This window comes from Microcaecilia unicolor, chromosome 3, assembly GCF_901765095.1.
Source record: "Microcaecilia unicolor chromosome 3, aMicUni1.1, whole genome shotgun sequence".
Taxonomy (NCBI): domain Eukaryota; kingdom Metazoa; phylum Chordata; class Amphibia; order Gymnophiona; family Siphonopidae; genus Microcaecilia; species Microcaecilia unicolor.
The window spans coordinates 526,336,490-526,353,275 of record NC_044033.1 but is presented as its reverse complement, the minus strand read 5'-3'; the positions used below and the strand labels follow the sequence as shown (position 1 = coordinate 526,353,275).

General features: G+C 44.9%; 1 protein-coding gene across 1 annotated transcript in view; it reads right to left on the bottom strand.

Moving 5' to 3' along the window:
• Positions 1-3,517: 3,517 nt before the first annotated feature.
• The window catches only part of AFG1L (AFG1 like ATPase), a 350,420-nt gene continuing 337,151 nt past the window's right edge, over positions 3,518-16,786 (bottom strand). Inside the window, exon 13 of the mRNA XM_030195195.1 lies at positions 3,518-3,920. Within this exon, the coding sequence (XP_030051055.1) occupies positions 3,792-3,920 (129 nt within the window). The 3' untranslated portion in view covers positions 3,518-3,791. The remainder of the gene's footprint in view (positions 3,921-16,786) is intronic.

Below are 16,786 nucleotides of genomic sequence, written 5' to 3'. Positions count from 1 at the left end.
AGTTCTGGCACAGAACATCTTATCCGGATATTTAGCACAACTGCGTGAGCCACTGACACAGAATATCTACATATTTTTGGACTATCACAGCCAGCATTTAAAAAAAATGCTATTCACTTGGTCATGTTTTGAAGAAAGTACTTGGGATTAGGTTGTGCAAATACTTATATAACTGTCTGTATGTTAATTGTGGAAAGTTGATAGAAGTACACAGTACATTAATAGTAACAGAATGTAGGGACTTTTGGAGGCCATTGCTTTCTAAAGATGTAAAAAGACTGGAAGCGGTGCAAAGAAAAGCTACAAAAATGGTATGGGATTTGCGTTGCATAACATACGAGGAGAGATGTGCCGACCTTAACATGAATACACTGGAGGAAAGGAGAAACAGGGGTGACATGATACAGATGTTCAAATATTTGAAAGGTATTAATCCACAAATTAACCTTTTCCGGAGATGGGAAGGTGTTAGAACTAGAAGACATGAATTGAGATTGAAGGGGGACTCAGGAGTAATGTCAGGAAGTATTTTTTCACGGAAAGGGTGGTAGATATGTGGAATGCCCTCCCGTGGGAGGTGGTGATGAAAAAGGTAACAAAATTCATACGTGCGTGGGATAAACACAAAGGAATCCTGTTTAGAAGGAATGGATCCATGGAATCTTAGCGGAGATTGGGTGGCAACGCCGGTAATTGGAGAGTAAAACCAGGGCTGGGCGGACTTCTACGGTTTGCACCCTGATTGTGGCTGAATAGATATGGATGGGCTGGAGTGTAAATTTTAAGGGGCTTCGACAGATTGAAAAGGAGAGAGAAGGCTTAGTGGGAGACCTGTGAGAAGCAACTTGCAAAAGTCTAAACGAGAAGTGATAAGAGTGTGGGTAAGGGTTCTGGTAGTGTGCTCAGAAAGGAAAGGACAAATTTTGGTGATATTATAGAGAAAGAAACAACAGGTTTTAGCAGTCTGTTGGCTATGTGCAGAAAAATAGAGAGAGAGGAGTCGGAGATAACCCCAAGGTTAAGAGCTGATGAGACAGGGAGGATGAGAGTGTTATCCAAAGAGACAGAAAATGGGGGAAGAGGAGAGGTGGGTTTAGAGTGTACTGGATGACGGCTGCGCGGGTGGGGGTGGAGATAAAATTTTACCAAACGGCTCTTACCAAGATGGCCGCCCCTGGCTCTTAACAAGATGGCTGCCCCCTGTTCTTCCCATCCCAATATGGCTGCCATGGGAACATCCCCTGATCGTGCTAGCTAAGATGGCCGCCGCCTGTCCTACTCCTTCGCCTGTCCGTCCAGCGAAAGAAAGACATTTCCGAAGGAAAACCCCTGGATGACTGCAACATGCACCATCCCTGAGTTCACACGTCTCCAACCTTCCCTCCCCCTCTTTTTTTTTTTTTTTTGTATCGCGCTCTCTGCATGACTCCCAGACCAGGTCGACACCGCGGCCCTAAACCGGAACGGATGGGGGTAATAGTGCAAAGGTGCAGCGAGGGGAGGGACCGGCTGCACTCCTTGTCGTCACTGTCGGGCCTCACTCTAACTGACCTTGATCCCCTGACCACATGGCCCCCACGCACATACGATGGGGCGGAGATCGTGGATCCAAATGAAACGGATCACGGCCCGATGTCCCCCCGCCGCGCGGACTCCCGCTCCCACACTCTACTACCCACCAGGATAAGGGGTGGGCCCTGGACCGCGCAACGGCGCCCACTGTACGCTCCCAGCCGGGCGAAAAGAAGCGCACCGCCATGCCCACGAAAACTCTCCGGATCGACAGGTCCTTAACCAGCAACTCTGCAGAACAGTAAAGGGTGAGCTCACTTTGGATTCGAACCCTAGACCTCGCACACACTAGGCAAGGACCATTCCACTAGACCAACACGCCAGATCAACGATGCATGCTGATGCCCGGACGCCAGGAGAGGACGTCCGGGCTCCGCTCTGGGGGTTTTAAGCCCCATGGTAGTCCATCCTTTTCCGGCGGGGTGCAACTGAGGGGCGGGAATGTGCCCTCCGTGCCTCGCCCGCACCCCGCTGGCATTGGCGCGCAGGCCCATCGGGGCACGGCGCCATGTTATTGTCGGCTCCGTGCACCCGATGGGGCACTGCGCTTTGTCTTGAAGCTCAGTCTTGGTCATGTTTAGTTTCGGAAGGTGGTGAGACATCCAGGCAGTAATGTCAGATAGGCAGGGTGAGACTTGGGCCTGGATTCCTGCTGAAATTTCTGGTGTGGAGAGGTAGATCTAGGAGTCATCAGCATAAAAGTGAAACTGAAAACTATGGGATGATATCAGAGCACCAAGGGAAGAAGTACAGATGGAGAAAAGACAGAGCCTTGAGGTACAGCAACTGATAGTGGGATAGAAGTGAAGGAGGATCCACCAGAGTATACACTAAAAGTGCGATAGGAGATAAGAACATCAGGAAAGACCAGAGCCCTGAAATCCAAGTGAGGACAGTGTATCAAGGAGTAGGCGATGATCAACAGTGTCAAAAGCAGCAGATTGGAAACTTTAGCAAGTGCTGTTTCAGTTGAATGAAGAGGGCAAAAGCCAGATTGAAGTGGATCAAGAATAGCTTGAGACAAAAGAAAGTCAACACAACGGTGGCGAACAGCACGCTCAAGTAACTTGGACAGGAAAGGGAGGAGGGAGATGGGGCGATAACAGGAAGGACAGGTAGGGTCCAATGAAGGTTTTTTGAGGAGTGACTATGGCATGTTTGAAGGCATCAGGAACAGTCGCAGTGGAAAGTGAAAGATTGAGGATATGACAGATGAAAGGGATGACAGTAGGAGAGAGACAGTGCTAAGCAGGGGTGTAGCCATACTTCAGCGGGAGGGGGGTCCAGAGCCCGAGGTGAGGGGGCACATTTTAGCCCCCCCCCCCCGGCGCTGCCGACCCTCCCCCGTCCCTTTCGATCCCCCCTCCTGCCGCCGCCATCTCTCCCCCGCCACTGCCAGGGGCGCAGCTACGTGGGAGCATGGCCCCTGCAGATTTAGCTCTGGCCCCCCTGCTTTCACCCCCCCCACCACATTCGGCCGCCGCCGTCAGGTACCTTTGCTGGCGGGGGTCCCCAAACCCCGCCAGCCGAAGTGCCCTTCAGCACCGGTCTCCAAGTCTGACACGTTCGCTGATCTGGATTCTGTTTCTGTGAGTCCTGACGTCCAGATCAGCAACGCAACGCGCTGGAGACCGGCGCTGAAGAAGACTTCGGCTGGCGGGGGTTGGGGACCCCTGCCAGCAAAGGTACCTGATGACGGCGGCTGAATGTGGCGGGGGAGGGTTGGTGGCGGGGTTTGTGTGAAAGCAGGGGGGGGCCAGGGCTAAATCTGCGGGGGCCCATGCTCCCACCTAGCTACGCCCCTGGTACTAAGTAGATGGGTGGGAATAGGATCTGAGGAACAGGTAGTCAGTTTGGAGGAAGAAAGAAAATATGCAGTTTCCTCTTCAGGAAGAAACATGACCGGCTGGGGTGCTCCAGGCCAGATTTAGGATTCCTGCTCTGCAGTATCCCCGGGCACAGAATTTGTTCTCTGTTTTGGAGGAAAAACACAATAAAATAAAGCTTGAACTCAGACAACGGAAGTATAATATATCCTTGCTAGTAATATGAATATTTCCTAAATCTGTGCAAACATTTGTTGCGACACGGATAGAGAAGAGTAAATGGTCCTCTAAGATAATGTGTAGTAAGTAATAATCCCATCCATATCCACAGCAGTTCTATTCTGGATGTTTCCTTCATAAACTGCATTTCTTCTCAAGTTCTTCATTCTACAGCTAGTTTTGGCTTCTGTCACCATCCTTCCAATACTGTTCAGTTTGCATTTGTGTGAGTCGGGATAGCGTTCGATGAAAGGCAAAGATTTCCTCTTCTCCTGTAAACATGGACATTCCTTCGGCCAAATCCTGCGGAAGACAAACCACAGCGTTAGAGGGCTTCCGGCGACAGACTGTTTCTCTATGCCTCACCTTTGTGTCCTTGGACTATTAAATTATATTTCTATTAAGCTTTCTAATAAGGACAAACCTGGTTCCTCATAGTGTCAGAATGGTGACTGCAATAACCAGATATCCCATGCCGCTGCTTATTTATCTTCTTAAAGTTTCCCCTAACAATATTACCACCACAGGATTTGATGGTGTCCCTACAGACACACCCCTGCTTGAGCCCTTGCCAATTACCTATGCGGATCAACAACTATCTGCTCCCTTTTTATATGCTCCATTATGCCCTGTCAATTTACTTGGGAGAGATTTGTTAACATTATTTCACTTTGAGATTCATTTTGATCCTTCCCCTAATGAAACCACTTCACTCATGATGGCTGTCACCTCTATGGTTGAGAAACAAATAGAGGTCGCTCTGAATGACCTACCAAGTTTTCTTTGGGCCACACCTGAGAAACCCTATGGTGAGGTTAAAGGCCCTCCCCATCGTATTCAGCTGCTACCGGGTTGTAAAGGCCCTAAAATTGCCCAGTATCCGCTAAAACCTGAAGTTATTGCTGGAGCTCAGGAACAAATTGATTCCTTATTACAGCAAGGTATCATTGAAAAGTGTAATTCACCATACAATACTCCATTATTCCCAGTGCCAAAGAAAGAGCCTGGCGCCTTCCGTATAGTACAAGACTTACGCGCGCTAAATGACCTCACTTACGCGGTATTTCCAAACGTGGAAAACCCAACTACACTCCTCAATAGTATCTCTTTGCAGACATATCATTCCACCATTGACCTATCCAACGCCTTCTTTTCCATCACCCTTGACCCTGTAAGCCGTCCGCTAACGGCTTTCCAATTCAATAACACAACATATCAGTGGACCCGTCTCCCCCAGGGATTTACAGACAGTCCAACAGTCTTTTCTCAAACTTTAGCAGGACACATACAGGAATTTAAACAGTACAGATACGATCTCCCACCACAAACCTCTATTGTACAATATGTAGACGACATGCTCATTACCTGCCCTGACTTTGACACATGCGTTCAGGTCACCTGTGACTTCCTTGGCTTTCTTGCTACGAAAGGCTATAAAGTTAACAGAAAGAAATTAAAAGTAGCTCAGACACATGTTACCTTCCTTGGACACCACATAGGCCCCCGTCAGAAGGGCCTAGGTCCCGATACTCTCCAACATGTATCCTCCTTGCGGATGCCCACTACTGTTTCTGATCTCAGAGGTGTCCTTGGCATGTTGAATTTTTGTCGCCTTTGGATACCCAATTATTCAGCTCGAACACAGCCATTTTATATGAAATTACAAGGTAAACAGAAAATTAAACGAGAACCCATTAACTTCACAGCTCAGGAAACATCAGATCTTATGGCTCTTGTAAAAGATGTTATGCTTTCCTCCCCATTGGCAACTATTGAGGTTTCTCAGGATGTACACCTTTGGGTCGTGCATACTGAGACTACTTGGTCTTGCCTAATCACTCAAGAACATGATGATCTTGCCTGTGGTTACCTTTCAGGTACTTTTTCCCCTGTTGAAAGAGCCTTTGCCACTTGTGAGAAAGGCCTTGTTGCCGCCAGCACAGCTGTCACGAAATTATACAGCTACATTCCTCACCTTCCGGTGATTCTTCACACGTCCCATGATGTAAAATATCTGTTGGACAAACAGATTAGTCACATGACTGTCTGCCGATTACAAAAGTATCAAGTACTTTTGTTCAGTGTAGTGCACTCTATTCACCCATTAACTTTAACTGACCTTCAACGCCTAGATCCATTACTCACTGTAACAGAGACAGCACAGAATGCAATCTTTCCCCATGAGTGCACTACCCAATTGTCTGTTCCCGAATCCCTCCATCTGCATTCAGAAATCTTGCAGAGTGGCGAGGTTTGGTTTACAGATGGTTCTCAGCAAAACGGAGTTGCTGGCTTTGCCGCCCTCCATTATACACCGGAAGAACACATTCTGGATCCTATACAATTCCGGTTACCAGATGCATTTACAGCCCAAACCGCAGAACTTGCAGCGGTTTTATAAGTCCTACTGTATAAAGCACTACACTCTGATTTGAGCATTGTCACCGATTCAGACTATGTTTTTGCTTCCTTGCATTCCCATGTTCGCAAATGGAACCAGAGGGGTATGATTTCCTCTACGGGACAACCTCTCAGTCACTTACCTTTGTGGACTGCACTTTTTGATGCGTTGGAGAAGCGCCATCAAAAAGGCCTCCGCACCAGTATCTCCTGGATTAAAGCTCATCAGGAGACAGTTTTTTCTTTCGCCATTAATGGGAACCATGCTGCTGATGAACTAGCCCGTGAGGTCACTTCCTTTTCCAGCCTTCCTTCTGAGTCCCCTACTGATGTGGCGCTTCCGGTAATTGTTGCAACCGAAGTGCCTCCCCTTGACACACCTCCTTCTACTCCTTCAGACTCCACACACTCTGAATCCTCCTCTCCAAACACCCCACCTATTTTCCCTGCACCTCCTGCCATAACCTCCTTACTATCTCCTGAATCAGAGCCCCCTGTTACGTCCCCTCCCCCTGAATCCCTAACCTCAGACTTCTCTACTACCCTCACTTCCTCACTTTCACAAGCAGAACTCACTTTGTGGAAGCAAGCTGGATGTTTTCTTAATCCAAATGGTCTTTGGACCCATCCTAATGGTCAATTATGTGTTTCACAGCATGTTTTATCCCTTCTTTTGCATGCCCTCCATTATCCTTTACATTTAAATGCTAATACACTGTATGATCAATTGTCTTCCAAGCTATGGGCTCCCCAAATGATGCCCATGTGTCACACCGTAGTTCATAATTGCTACAAATGTTTTCTGTATACACCTAAACGAGGACCTGTCATCCCTTCCGGTCATTTGCCTGTTGTCCAGGGACCTGGCCAACATTGGTATATTGATTTCACAGATATGCAGACACCTGTGCGTGGTAAACGGTATCTGCTTGTCTGCGTGGACAGTTTCTCTAAGTGGGTGGAAGCTTTCCCTTGCACTAGAGAAACCGCACAAACCATGGCACAGTCACTGTGTAATGAAATTATTCCTCGATTTGGTATTCCTGGCAAAATTACCACAGATAATGGTACACACTTTGTGAATGAACTCCTGCAGAACCTCCTTCCAGCACTCGGTATTACACATAGAACTGTCTGTGTTTACAAACCCACCAGTAATGGTTTGGTTGAAAGATACAATGGATTGCTTAAAACAAAAATGCGTCAGCTTATGGCAAATGGGATAAAGAATTGGCTTGATGCCCTCCCTTTGGCACTGTTATCTCTCCGTGCCACTCCATCCTCTTCCCTTAAACTGACGCCGTTCCAATTATGTACAGGTCGCCAGATGCGACTCCTACCTGGCAATCCAGACACTCAAGTACCCGATCAATACTCAGTATATTGGGATATCTTGCAGACTATTGTAAGTTCTCTGTCCTCAATTCCACAGGCCATTTCGGACAGAAGAGGGGATTGTGATGCCAATAGATCCCCCCCTTATAAAGTGGGCGATCTAGTGCACCGGCGTTATTACACGCACAAGACCTGGCGAGATCCCATCTACGTTGGGCCCTTCAAGATAGAAGCTCTGTCAGCCACAGCTGCCAAGCTTGAGGACCACACATCCTGGGTCCATCTGAAAGATATCCGCGCCTATCCAAATACCCAATCAGGCCTCCTGGATGTTTCCATTGATGTTTCCAGCACAACAGTCACTGGAGAGACCAGTCCCACCACAAACTCCATCTCCACCACCACTGAGCCCAAGACCACCGACCCCACATCCAACACTCTTGAACCATCTTGACCAACTCGACCAAAGACTTAACCACTTAATCAACTTAGACCATCCATCTCCTGAATCCCACCTCCTTGATCTGGCTGACATAGTCATCCAAGCCTTCGCCGATTCTCCAGAGTCACCAGCAGAACAACCACCTGTATTGGAACCTGTGTTTGAGTTGCCGTCCTCACCTCTTCCTCCAACTGTTCCAGCACTCCCACTTCCATACGTTGATCTTCGCATCCGTCTCATCCGAATCCGTAACCTTGCAGAAGATCTCACCCAAATCCGCAACTTAGCAGGACAATTGAATCCGGAAGAACAAGAGTCTGTTGCGGTTTCCACAGTACAGAATCTGCACAGCAACATCTGTGAGCTGCTTGACATTCTACATTTGTACTTCCCGAATCAAGCCAGATAAATGCCACAGCAATTTCCGCCGATTTTCACTCCTGAAGAACTCATTCCCTTACAGACTATTTCTCTACATAAAGTTCCTATTCCAATACCACCCTTTCCAACCACTCCTGTGAAAGTGTTGATACCACCACCCTCCCCCGCTAGTAAGAGTCTCCGCAGGGAACCAACTGCTGAGAACCTTGCTGCCCTCGATAATATCAAGGAACCTGATCCACCAGACCCACTGGACATTGGACTTTACCCTGTTGATAAGTGTCACTCTGAGCAGGTATCTGAAACCAATTCCCATTGGTCGAACGACTTCGACGACACTTATTTGGAAGGCGACACCAATCCTGACGACACGGACGGAACCAGCACCCGTCCGAGCGTTGTCTCAGCAGCAGTGACGGTGTTACATCAATACACCCTCTTCTTCTGCTTTCCATCTGCTCGATTGTTTGCTGTTGGACTTGTGTGCATCATCCTACTTTGTATAGGTTTGGTTTTGTTTTTCACTACCCTGTTTACCTATACTGCTGACAGTAACCTCCTGGATCTTTGGATCACACTTACTGCCTTTCCCACTGGCAACGTTACCTTGCCAGCCGGAAACGCCACGGTACTTGCAACTACCTCGGTACTTGTAACTACCCCAGTAGTACTTGCAACTACTTCTGTACTTTCAACTACTCCAGCAGTACTTGTAACTACTTCGGTACTTACATCTACTCCTGCTCCACCACTCACTACAGCAGCCTACACAGAGCCCCAACAATACACCGCATTTACACGCCTGTTTGGATACAGATCCCCCCAGACGACCTCAAAGATAGGTCCCATTGCCCCCAGTCATCCCACCCCCTGGGCAGACACATCTGCCACGACAGACTTTTCAACTGGCTATCCTCCAGAGCCTATTGAAACCTCTGCGACTACTCCTGTCCTCACTGATTCTCCTGTTTTGCATTCTACAACTGTTCCCAATAATATCAGTAGCTCGGTCCATATTGTCCCCAATCTTACAACTACTTTTGAGGATAATATTACCTTGCTTGAATTACGACCCACCCCTCCTCCTTATTCTCTGGTTCCTCCTAGTGACGCTCCTCCTCCCACGAATACTACTTTAGCCACTCCAAACATCACCATCCCAGCCACTCGACCTCCCAGATAGCTCATCATCCTTAAGTAACCATCAATATATGTCCCAGAATTTACCAGATAACCCGCCCTCTCCACCTGATTCTCCCCCACCATCGCCTTTTAGTATAGGTGTACACTTAATCCCTGAACCCCCAGAGTACCTTTTTGATTTAAGAGAGTTAATACATCCTCATTGGGACCCAGCTCCAGAAGACGATCCCAATTGGGACCCCTTCACCCGCTATCTGACATTGTGTGAACCTTTGTTTGAGAATTGGACACTAGGTCCTAGCCGAACGGTTACAGACACTGTGATATTGTTTGGAGGAACTTTAGGTTTACAAATAGAACAAACCGACGACCTCCTAATAAGACCAGCAACTGGTGACGTTGTAGATTTTTGGATTATCACATACGCCGTACTGGGCACTGATTGGATACCCTTTGTGTTCATTAGAGAGGTTGGATTGGGACCTTTGGAAGTATACAGTCTTTTTGTTATCCCCGACACTCCTGAAAGAGGAGCTGTTAGAATTTACCCACCCTACCCAGTCGTTAGAATTTACCAACCCAACCCAAATTCTTCCTAATGATATATCAATCTTTGGTATACCTAGGAATATTAATTATAGCAATTACAGTTCTGGTTAGGACCCTAGGATTTATTGTGTTACTCATTTTCATTAACCGCCAATTACCTTTGGTACAGTCCACATCTTACATTTAACCATGAAAACTGCCAACATGAAGTCCTTAGTCCTCCTGTTGTGTATGCTCACCATGCCCACGATACAAGGAACACAGAATCTAGAAAGTTTCCTACAACAATTTATTACCACCTACGAAATAACATTACCCACTACCAAGGACACAACCACAATAACCCTTGATGTGTGTGCTTACACAATGTGTGGGGAACATCCGGTACAGCAATATTTGTCAGCTTTTGAGGTATACCTGTGTCCCTTCTCCAATTGCGGAAGTTGGGCACAAGTATGGTGGTACACAGGTTCATGGGTTCCCTACTCAGGTAGTGAGATTCCAGATCTAAAAAAGAGCATTTCCATCATGAAATTGCGATGGACTGGCCTTTGTCCAATGACTAAATGTAATCAAGTGGCTATCACTTTCAGAGGAGTAACGGCTGTTACATACAGAACTTATTCCTTAGGAATTGATGCCACAGGTAGAGATCCCATTGGAAAATTCAAAATTATTCCACCTCCAGCCCAAACTGAAGCGAATCCTTTGATGCCAACAAAAATCCCAGAAGTAAAGATTCCTTACCAGATTGTGCCAATTAACAATTCTAAACATTTGATAGCATTAGAAACAGGATTTGGAGAAACAAACCTATGGCTCGAATGGGCGCATTATACTACAAAGAGTTTGAATGTCTCTAATTGTTATTTTTGTGCCCATGCAAGAGCAGAACCAACTGTAGTTCCTTTCCCTTTGGATCTCCAAAATGATCCAGATGGATTTTGGTGTATGTTAGAATTATTGCAGGTAAAAAACGAAGTCAATCAGTCTTGTCAACATCTTGACAAGCACCACCCTTACTTACCCCCTCGGCTGAGGGTTCCACCTGCATTCAGGATTCCAGATCCTGCTACCAGATATCATACATGTCTGGAACGATATGGGGTGAGAAACACACGGTTTCTTGGTAATTTGACCAATTGTAATACAACCCTAGGACAAGGAACTCTACGAAATCTAAATCTCACAAACTTTTCGCAGGCTAGAGCAGACATATGGTGGTATTGTGGAACCTATACTATCCACCATACCCTCCACAGAAGTTGGACAGGCAGATGTGCCCTAGTAAAATTGGTAATTCCAATCATCATAGCATCTTTGCTCCCTCCTCATAGCAGCTCTTCCTCACGAGTGAAGAGAAATGCAATGCCTGGATCTTTTGATGATCGGGTCTATATAGATGCAATTGGAGTTCCAAGAGGGGTTCCTGATGAGTTCAAAGCCAGAAACCAAATAGCTGCAGGATTCGAATCTGCCTTCTTTTGGTGGGCGACGATAAATAAAAATGTAGACTGGATAAACTATATATATTACAACCAGCAGAGATTTGTCAATTATACCAGGGATGCAGTTCAAGGAATTGCAGCGCAATTAGACGCCACTAGCCGGATGACGTTGGAAAACAGATTAGTACTTGACCAACTTCTGGCAGCAGAGGGCGGAGTGTGCCATAAAATAGGTACACAGTGTTGCACCTTTATCCCCAACAATACAGCTCCAGATGGATCAATCACCAGAGCGTTGGAAGGCTTGACCTCACTGTCACAAGAATTGGCAGAGAATTCTGGCGTTGATACATCCTGGACTGGTTGGATGGATAAAGCTTTTGGTAAATGGAAGACATTTATCATTTCAGCTGCCACAACGATAATCATAGTGGTAGCAATTTTTGTGCTTGTAGGGCGTTGCATAATCCCTTGTGCTAGAGGCTTAGTAGAACGCTTAATTGAAACCGCAATCACGAAAAAGACAACAGCAGGACAATATGCCCTGTACGAAAATCTCCTTCCCAACACCACAGGGGATGACACATTGGACTATCTCCCTCTGAGAAGGACCAATCGCTATGCAACTGCTAGAGACACTAGAGAAATGTCTGCATCTGTATAATCAGGTAATAGCACACACAGGGATACAATTTAACCATATAAAGCTTTATAAGATAAGATATAATCAGTATATAACCAAAGAATTAATGATTAAATAGGTAAGAATAAGATAGAATTTGCATGTTAAAGGGTAGAAGTATAGTAGTTTTTGTATAACCATAGATATTGATAAGTAGAAATGATTGAAATAATTGAAGTGGTGCCAGAATGGTAATCAGAAACCAAATAACTCAGACTGTACCAGTTTGCACTGAGACTCAGAAAATTTTATGGCCTTGTAGGATACCTTCTGGAATGGATGGTACCATGGTATATTTACCCTGGTGTCACCCTATGGGATAGGGTGAAGAGGGGAATGTTAATATATGGCCTGGTTTTAGATCTACCACTGGAATAGTGATGGACAGAGCCACAGGGCCTAAAACATCTGATAAAGAACTGACTAGGCAAAATAACTAACGAATGAAATAATATTAGATAATCTGCAGAAAGCAGGTCAGAACAAAGAGTCTTGACACAAACAGGTATAGGTACAATATTCAAATAATATATAGCACCTGAAATGAAAGAATGATGGATAAAATGGAAAAAAAATGTGGCTTTCAAAATGGAGTCAATTGTTTATATTAATGTATAAAATGATACAGAGATCAGAAGATGTGATGAGAGGTGTTGCAAAAACATTATGTGAAACTGGTATCTCAACAGAAAAAATGTTAGTAACCGCAAAAAACAGTTTGTTCCAAAAAAACATGTTGATATTACCGGAAAATGTTGCAACCTTGTGAAATACATGGAACGGAAGAGCTGGGTACAAAATGCACAGATGGCAGGACGCGACAGTTTAACCGCAGAAATTGAGAAATATTTGAAAAAAACAGGTCCCAAAATAGGTGCTGCCATAGACTTCAATAGAGAGATGAGAGTATAAAAGAAGGGTGATTTTGGCTTAAGTTCGGAGTCGTCCCCAACGCATCTCAGACGGCAGAGCGCTGTGCCATTGAACCCAGAATCCATCCGATGTCTGTATTAATTTGAAACTTTGGTAAGAATAAATGCCTTCTATCCGAAACCTCTCTCTGTCTTCATTTTCAAGTATTCCTTACCTGTCACTTATTTTACTAACTAAACTAAACACACACCAGACACTCATTTTGTGCACAAAATACTGATAGATTCTAATAGACTATATGTGGGAACATAAATGGCCCAGAATACACCTAGACCTAGAGAGACAGAAAGCAGTGGTCATGGGGATCAGTTTTGAATTACGCCTGCTGATGCCTGCCCAGACCAGACCCCCCTGGGACTGGGTGACAATGGAAGTAAGAAAAACCATTCAGAATCTTCTGGATGAACTTAGTACGTTCAATCCTCCATATGGAATAGCCCAAGGAGGACGAAAACGAGGTCAAACAAAACAGTAGCAAAACAATATTCAGATTACATGATGACATTTAGCTTAATCCAGTCACCACATCAGCTGAAAGTTCATTTACACAGAATGACTTCCAGTTAAGAACAAAAGTACATTAGCATTGCCATACTGGGACAGACTGAAAGTCCATCAAGCCCAGAATCCTGTTTCCAACAGTAGCCAATCCAAGATCCTGAACAGTAAAACAAATATTATCCTAGAAATAAGCAGTGGATTTTTCCAAGTCCATCTTAATAATGGCTTATGAACGGTTATCTAAACCTTTTTTTAAACCATGCTAAACTAACTGCTTTTACCACATTCTCTGGGAATAAATTCCAGAGTTTAATTACATGTTTAGTGAATAAATATTTTCTCTGATATTTGTTTTGTTTCAATCCTATACCATATTCTATACCTTTAGGAAGTGGCTGGTACATAACAAAATTTTGTTTTTTTAATGTTTCAATCATTTTTATTCAACTGTAGCACCAGAACATGTACAGTATAATTACAAACATCACCTACAGAATGAAGTTTCCATCTGCTTCCCTTCTCTTCTCTACCCATCCCTTCCCCCCCTGTACCCCCAACCCTTGTTACCCCCCAAATCTCCCTTCCCTTCCCGCCCCACCCTCCCCATTAACATTCCGGTACTCAGGGTTCACTACAGGGAGACATTATTACTCTCAATTAAGACTACGACTACAAAGTGTCCCAGAATTTTTCCCAAGTTCGTTGAAATTTTTTCCCTTCCTTTGAGGAAATGTCTTTAATTCCACAGCGCTCTAAGTTCCGCAGCTCTATCATGTGAGTACGCCACATGTGAAAAGTTGGTGCCCAAGTCTCTCACCAGCAAAGCAGGATGACTTTTTTCCCTATTAGGATCACTTTCTTAAAAAAACAGCTGGAAAAACTGAGGAAAATCATAAGATATCTACAACCTATACTCCAGGAGGATGAATTACTGAAAGAGATATTCCCATCCCCACCAGTACTGGCCTTCCGACAACCACCCAACTTAAAACACAAGCTAATCAGAAGTAAACTTCCATCACAGACTGAAAAGGAACAGAAGGGCACACTTCCCTGTAATTTATCCAGTTGCAAACTATGCCAAAATATTTCACAGGACCCCAAAGTCATCCACAAAGGAAAGATATTCAACATAAAGGGATGTTTCACTTGCTCATCTTCCAATGTGGTATATATCATTCAGTGTAAAAAATGTAACAAAGGATGCTATATTGGAGAAACAGGCCAGATGCTTAAGACAAGATTCAATTTACATAGACATCATATGAACAATACTGGTGCCAGTAGGGTTCCCACGCCTGTTGGGCAACATTTTATAGGACCAGGACACTGTACCAGTGATTTCACAGTGAGAATCCTCAAAGGTAACTTTAAAACCATACAAGAACGTAAGACCTTTGAAGTCAGAATGATTGAATATTTTAACACCCAACAGAAAGGACTTAACAAGGATCTGGGGTTCCTAGCCCATTATAAACCATAAAGCTGTATTTCTCTGTTGATCACCCCACCCCTCACCTATCCACACCCATCCTGTTAGAATATCAATGATATGCTTTGATGTCCCCATGCATACCTCCGACCCACCCCCATCCTCCCACCCTGTCAGACTGTCATAGTAATGCTTGAATGTTTTCACTTATATACACTGTCAGCTAGCACATTTGCTTATTTCCGATCTGAGGAAGAAGGGCAACCTTCGAAAGCTAATCAAGAAATGTATTAAGTTATGTCCAATAAAAAAGGTATCATCTTATTTTCTTTTCCATGTTTTATTTTGTTTGATTTCTATTGATAACCTTAAGAGTGGACTAACACGGCTACCACACTCCTCTACTTAAAAAAACAGCGAAACTGCGATGAGGCCCGTGAGGGGTATTGGTATTTGTTGAACAGAATCAGAGGATCATGAACTACTTTAAGTAGATGAGACCAAAAACGAGCAACATATGGACATGTCCAAAACATATGGCCCAATGATGCTTGTGCCGTATTACAAATTGGGCACACACTTGAAGAGCTGATTGTTGCTCGACGGGCACGGCTCGGAGATATGTGAAGCCTCAGCGCAAATTTATATTGTAGTTCTCAATGTCGTGAAAAGAGTGAGTCTCGTTGTATGTTCAGCACATATCTCTGAACCAGATCTGCTGTTATCTGCATGTTTAAGTCACTGGTCCAGTTTTGTGCTAGCCTCTTATAATCCAAGTCTTCTGTGGAATCTAGCAAATACCGATGATGATATTTCAGTGGTACCCTATTTCGGGATCCTGTGTTCAGAGTGTCCTGTACGTCCTCACTTAAAGTACTCCATCCCAGGGATGTAACATAATGATGTAGCTGCATATATGCAAAATGATCTGTAAGCTGAATCTGGAATTCTCGTTGCAGTTCTACCTTCCTCCGTAAGAAGCTGGCTTAGATAATAGATTCCTAGCCTCCTCCATCTGGCAAACACTGGGGAACTAGTTCCTGCGGGGAAATCAGGGTTATGAAACAACGCTAAAAAAGGTGTAGTTGCTGCTGAAAAATGGTGGCGTCTGCATAACCTCCTTCAGGTTGCCCTCACCGATAAGAGAAGAGGGTTATGATGTAATAGCATATCAGTTTTCCCTGGGATGGTATGCAGAAGCCAACTGATGTGCGCTGTAGGAGAGAGTGAGACCTCCACATGGGTCACCGAGAAGGACGTCCCATCCATCAGCCAGTCTTGTATATGCCTCATGGAGCTAGATATGGTCAAATACCTCATATTAAGAAGGCCCAAGCCTCCATGTGTTCTTGGCTTCTGGAAAATTATCACAGGGAGTCTGCGGCGCTTCCCTCTCCAAAGAAAAAGTTGTATCTCCCTGTTCAGCAACTGCTCCACCCGTCTCCTCAAGTACAGGGGGAGCATTTGAAATACATAAAACCAGCGGGGAGCCAACATCATGTTGAACCCTCCATTGCCCCAGGTACAAATAAGTACCTGTATATAATATGTAAGCCGCACTGAGCCTGCCATGAGTGGGAAAGCGCAGGGTACAAATGTAACAAAAATAAAATAGATACTATTGGAGATTCTACATGGAATGTTTGCCACTATTTGAGGTTCTGTTGCTACTATTGGAGATTCTACATGGAATGTTGTGACTATTGGAGATTCTGTTGCTACTATTGGAGATTCTACATGGAATGTTGCTACTATTTGAGGTTCTATTGCTACTATTGGAGATTCTACATGGAATGTTGCTACTATTAGAGATTCTACATGGAATGTTGCTATTCCACTAGCAACATTCCATGTAGAAGGCTGCGCAGGCTTCTGTTTCTATGAGTGTGACGTCCTGCACGTATGTGCAGGACGTCAGACTCA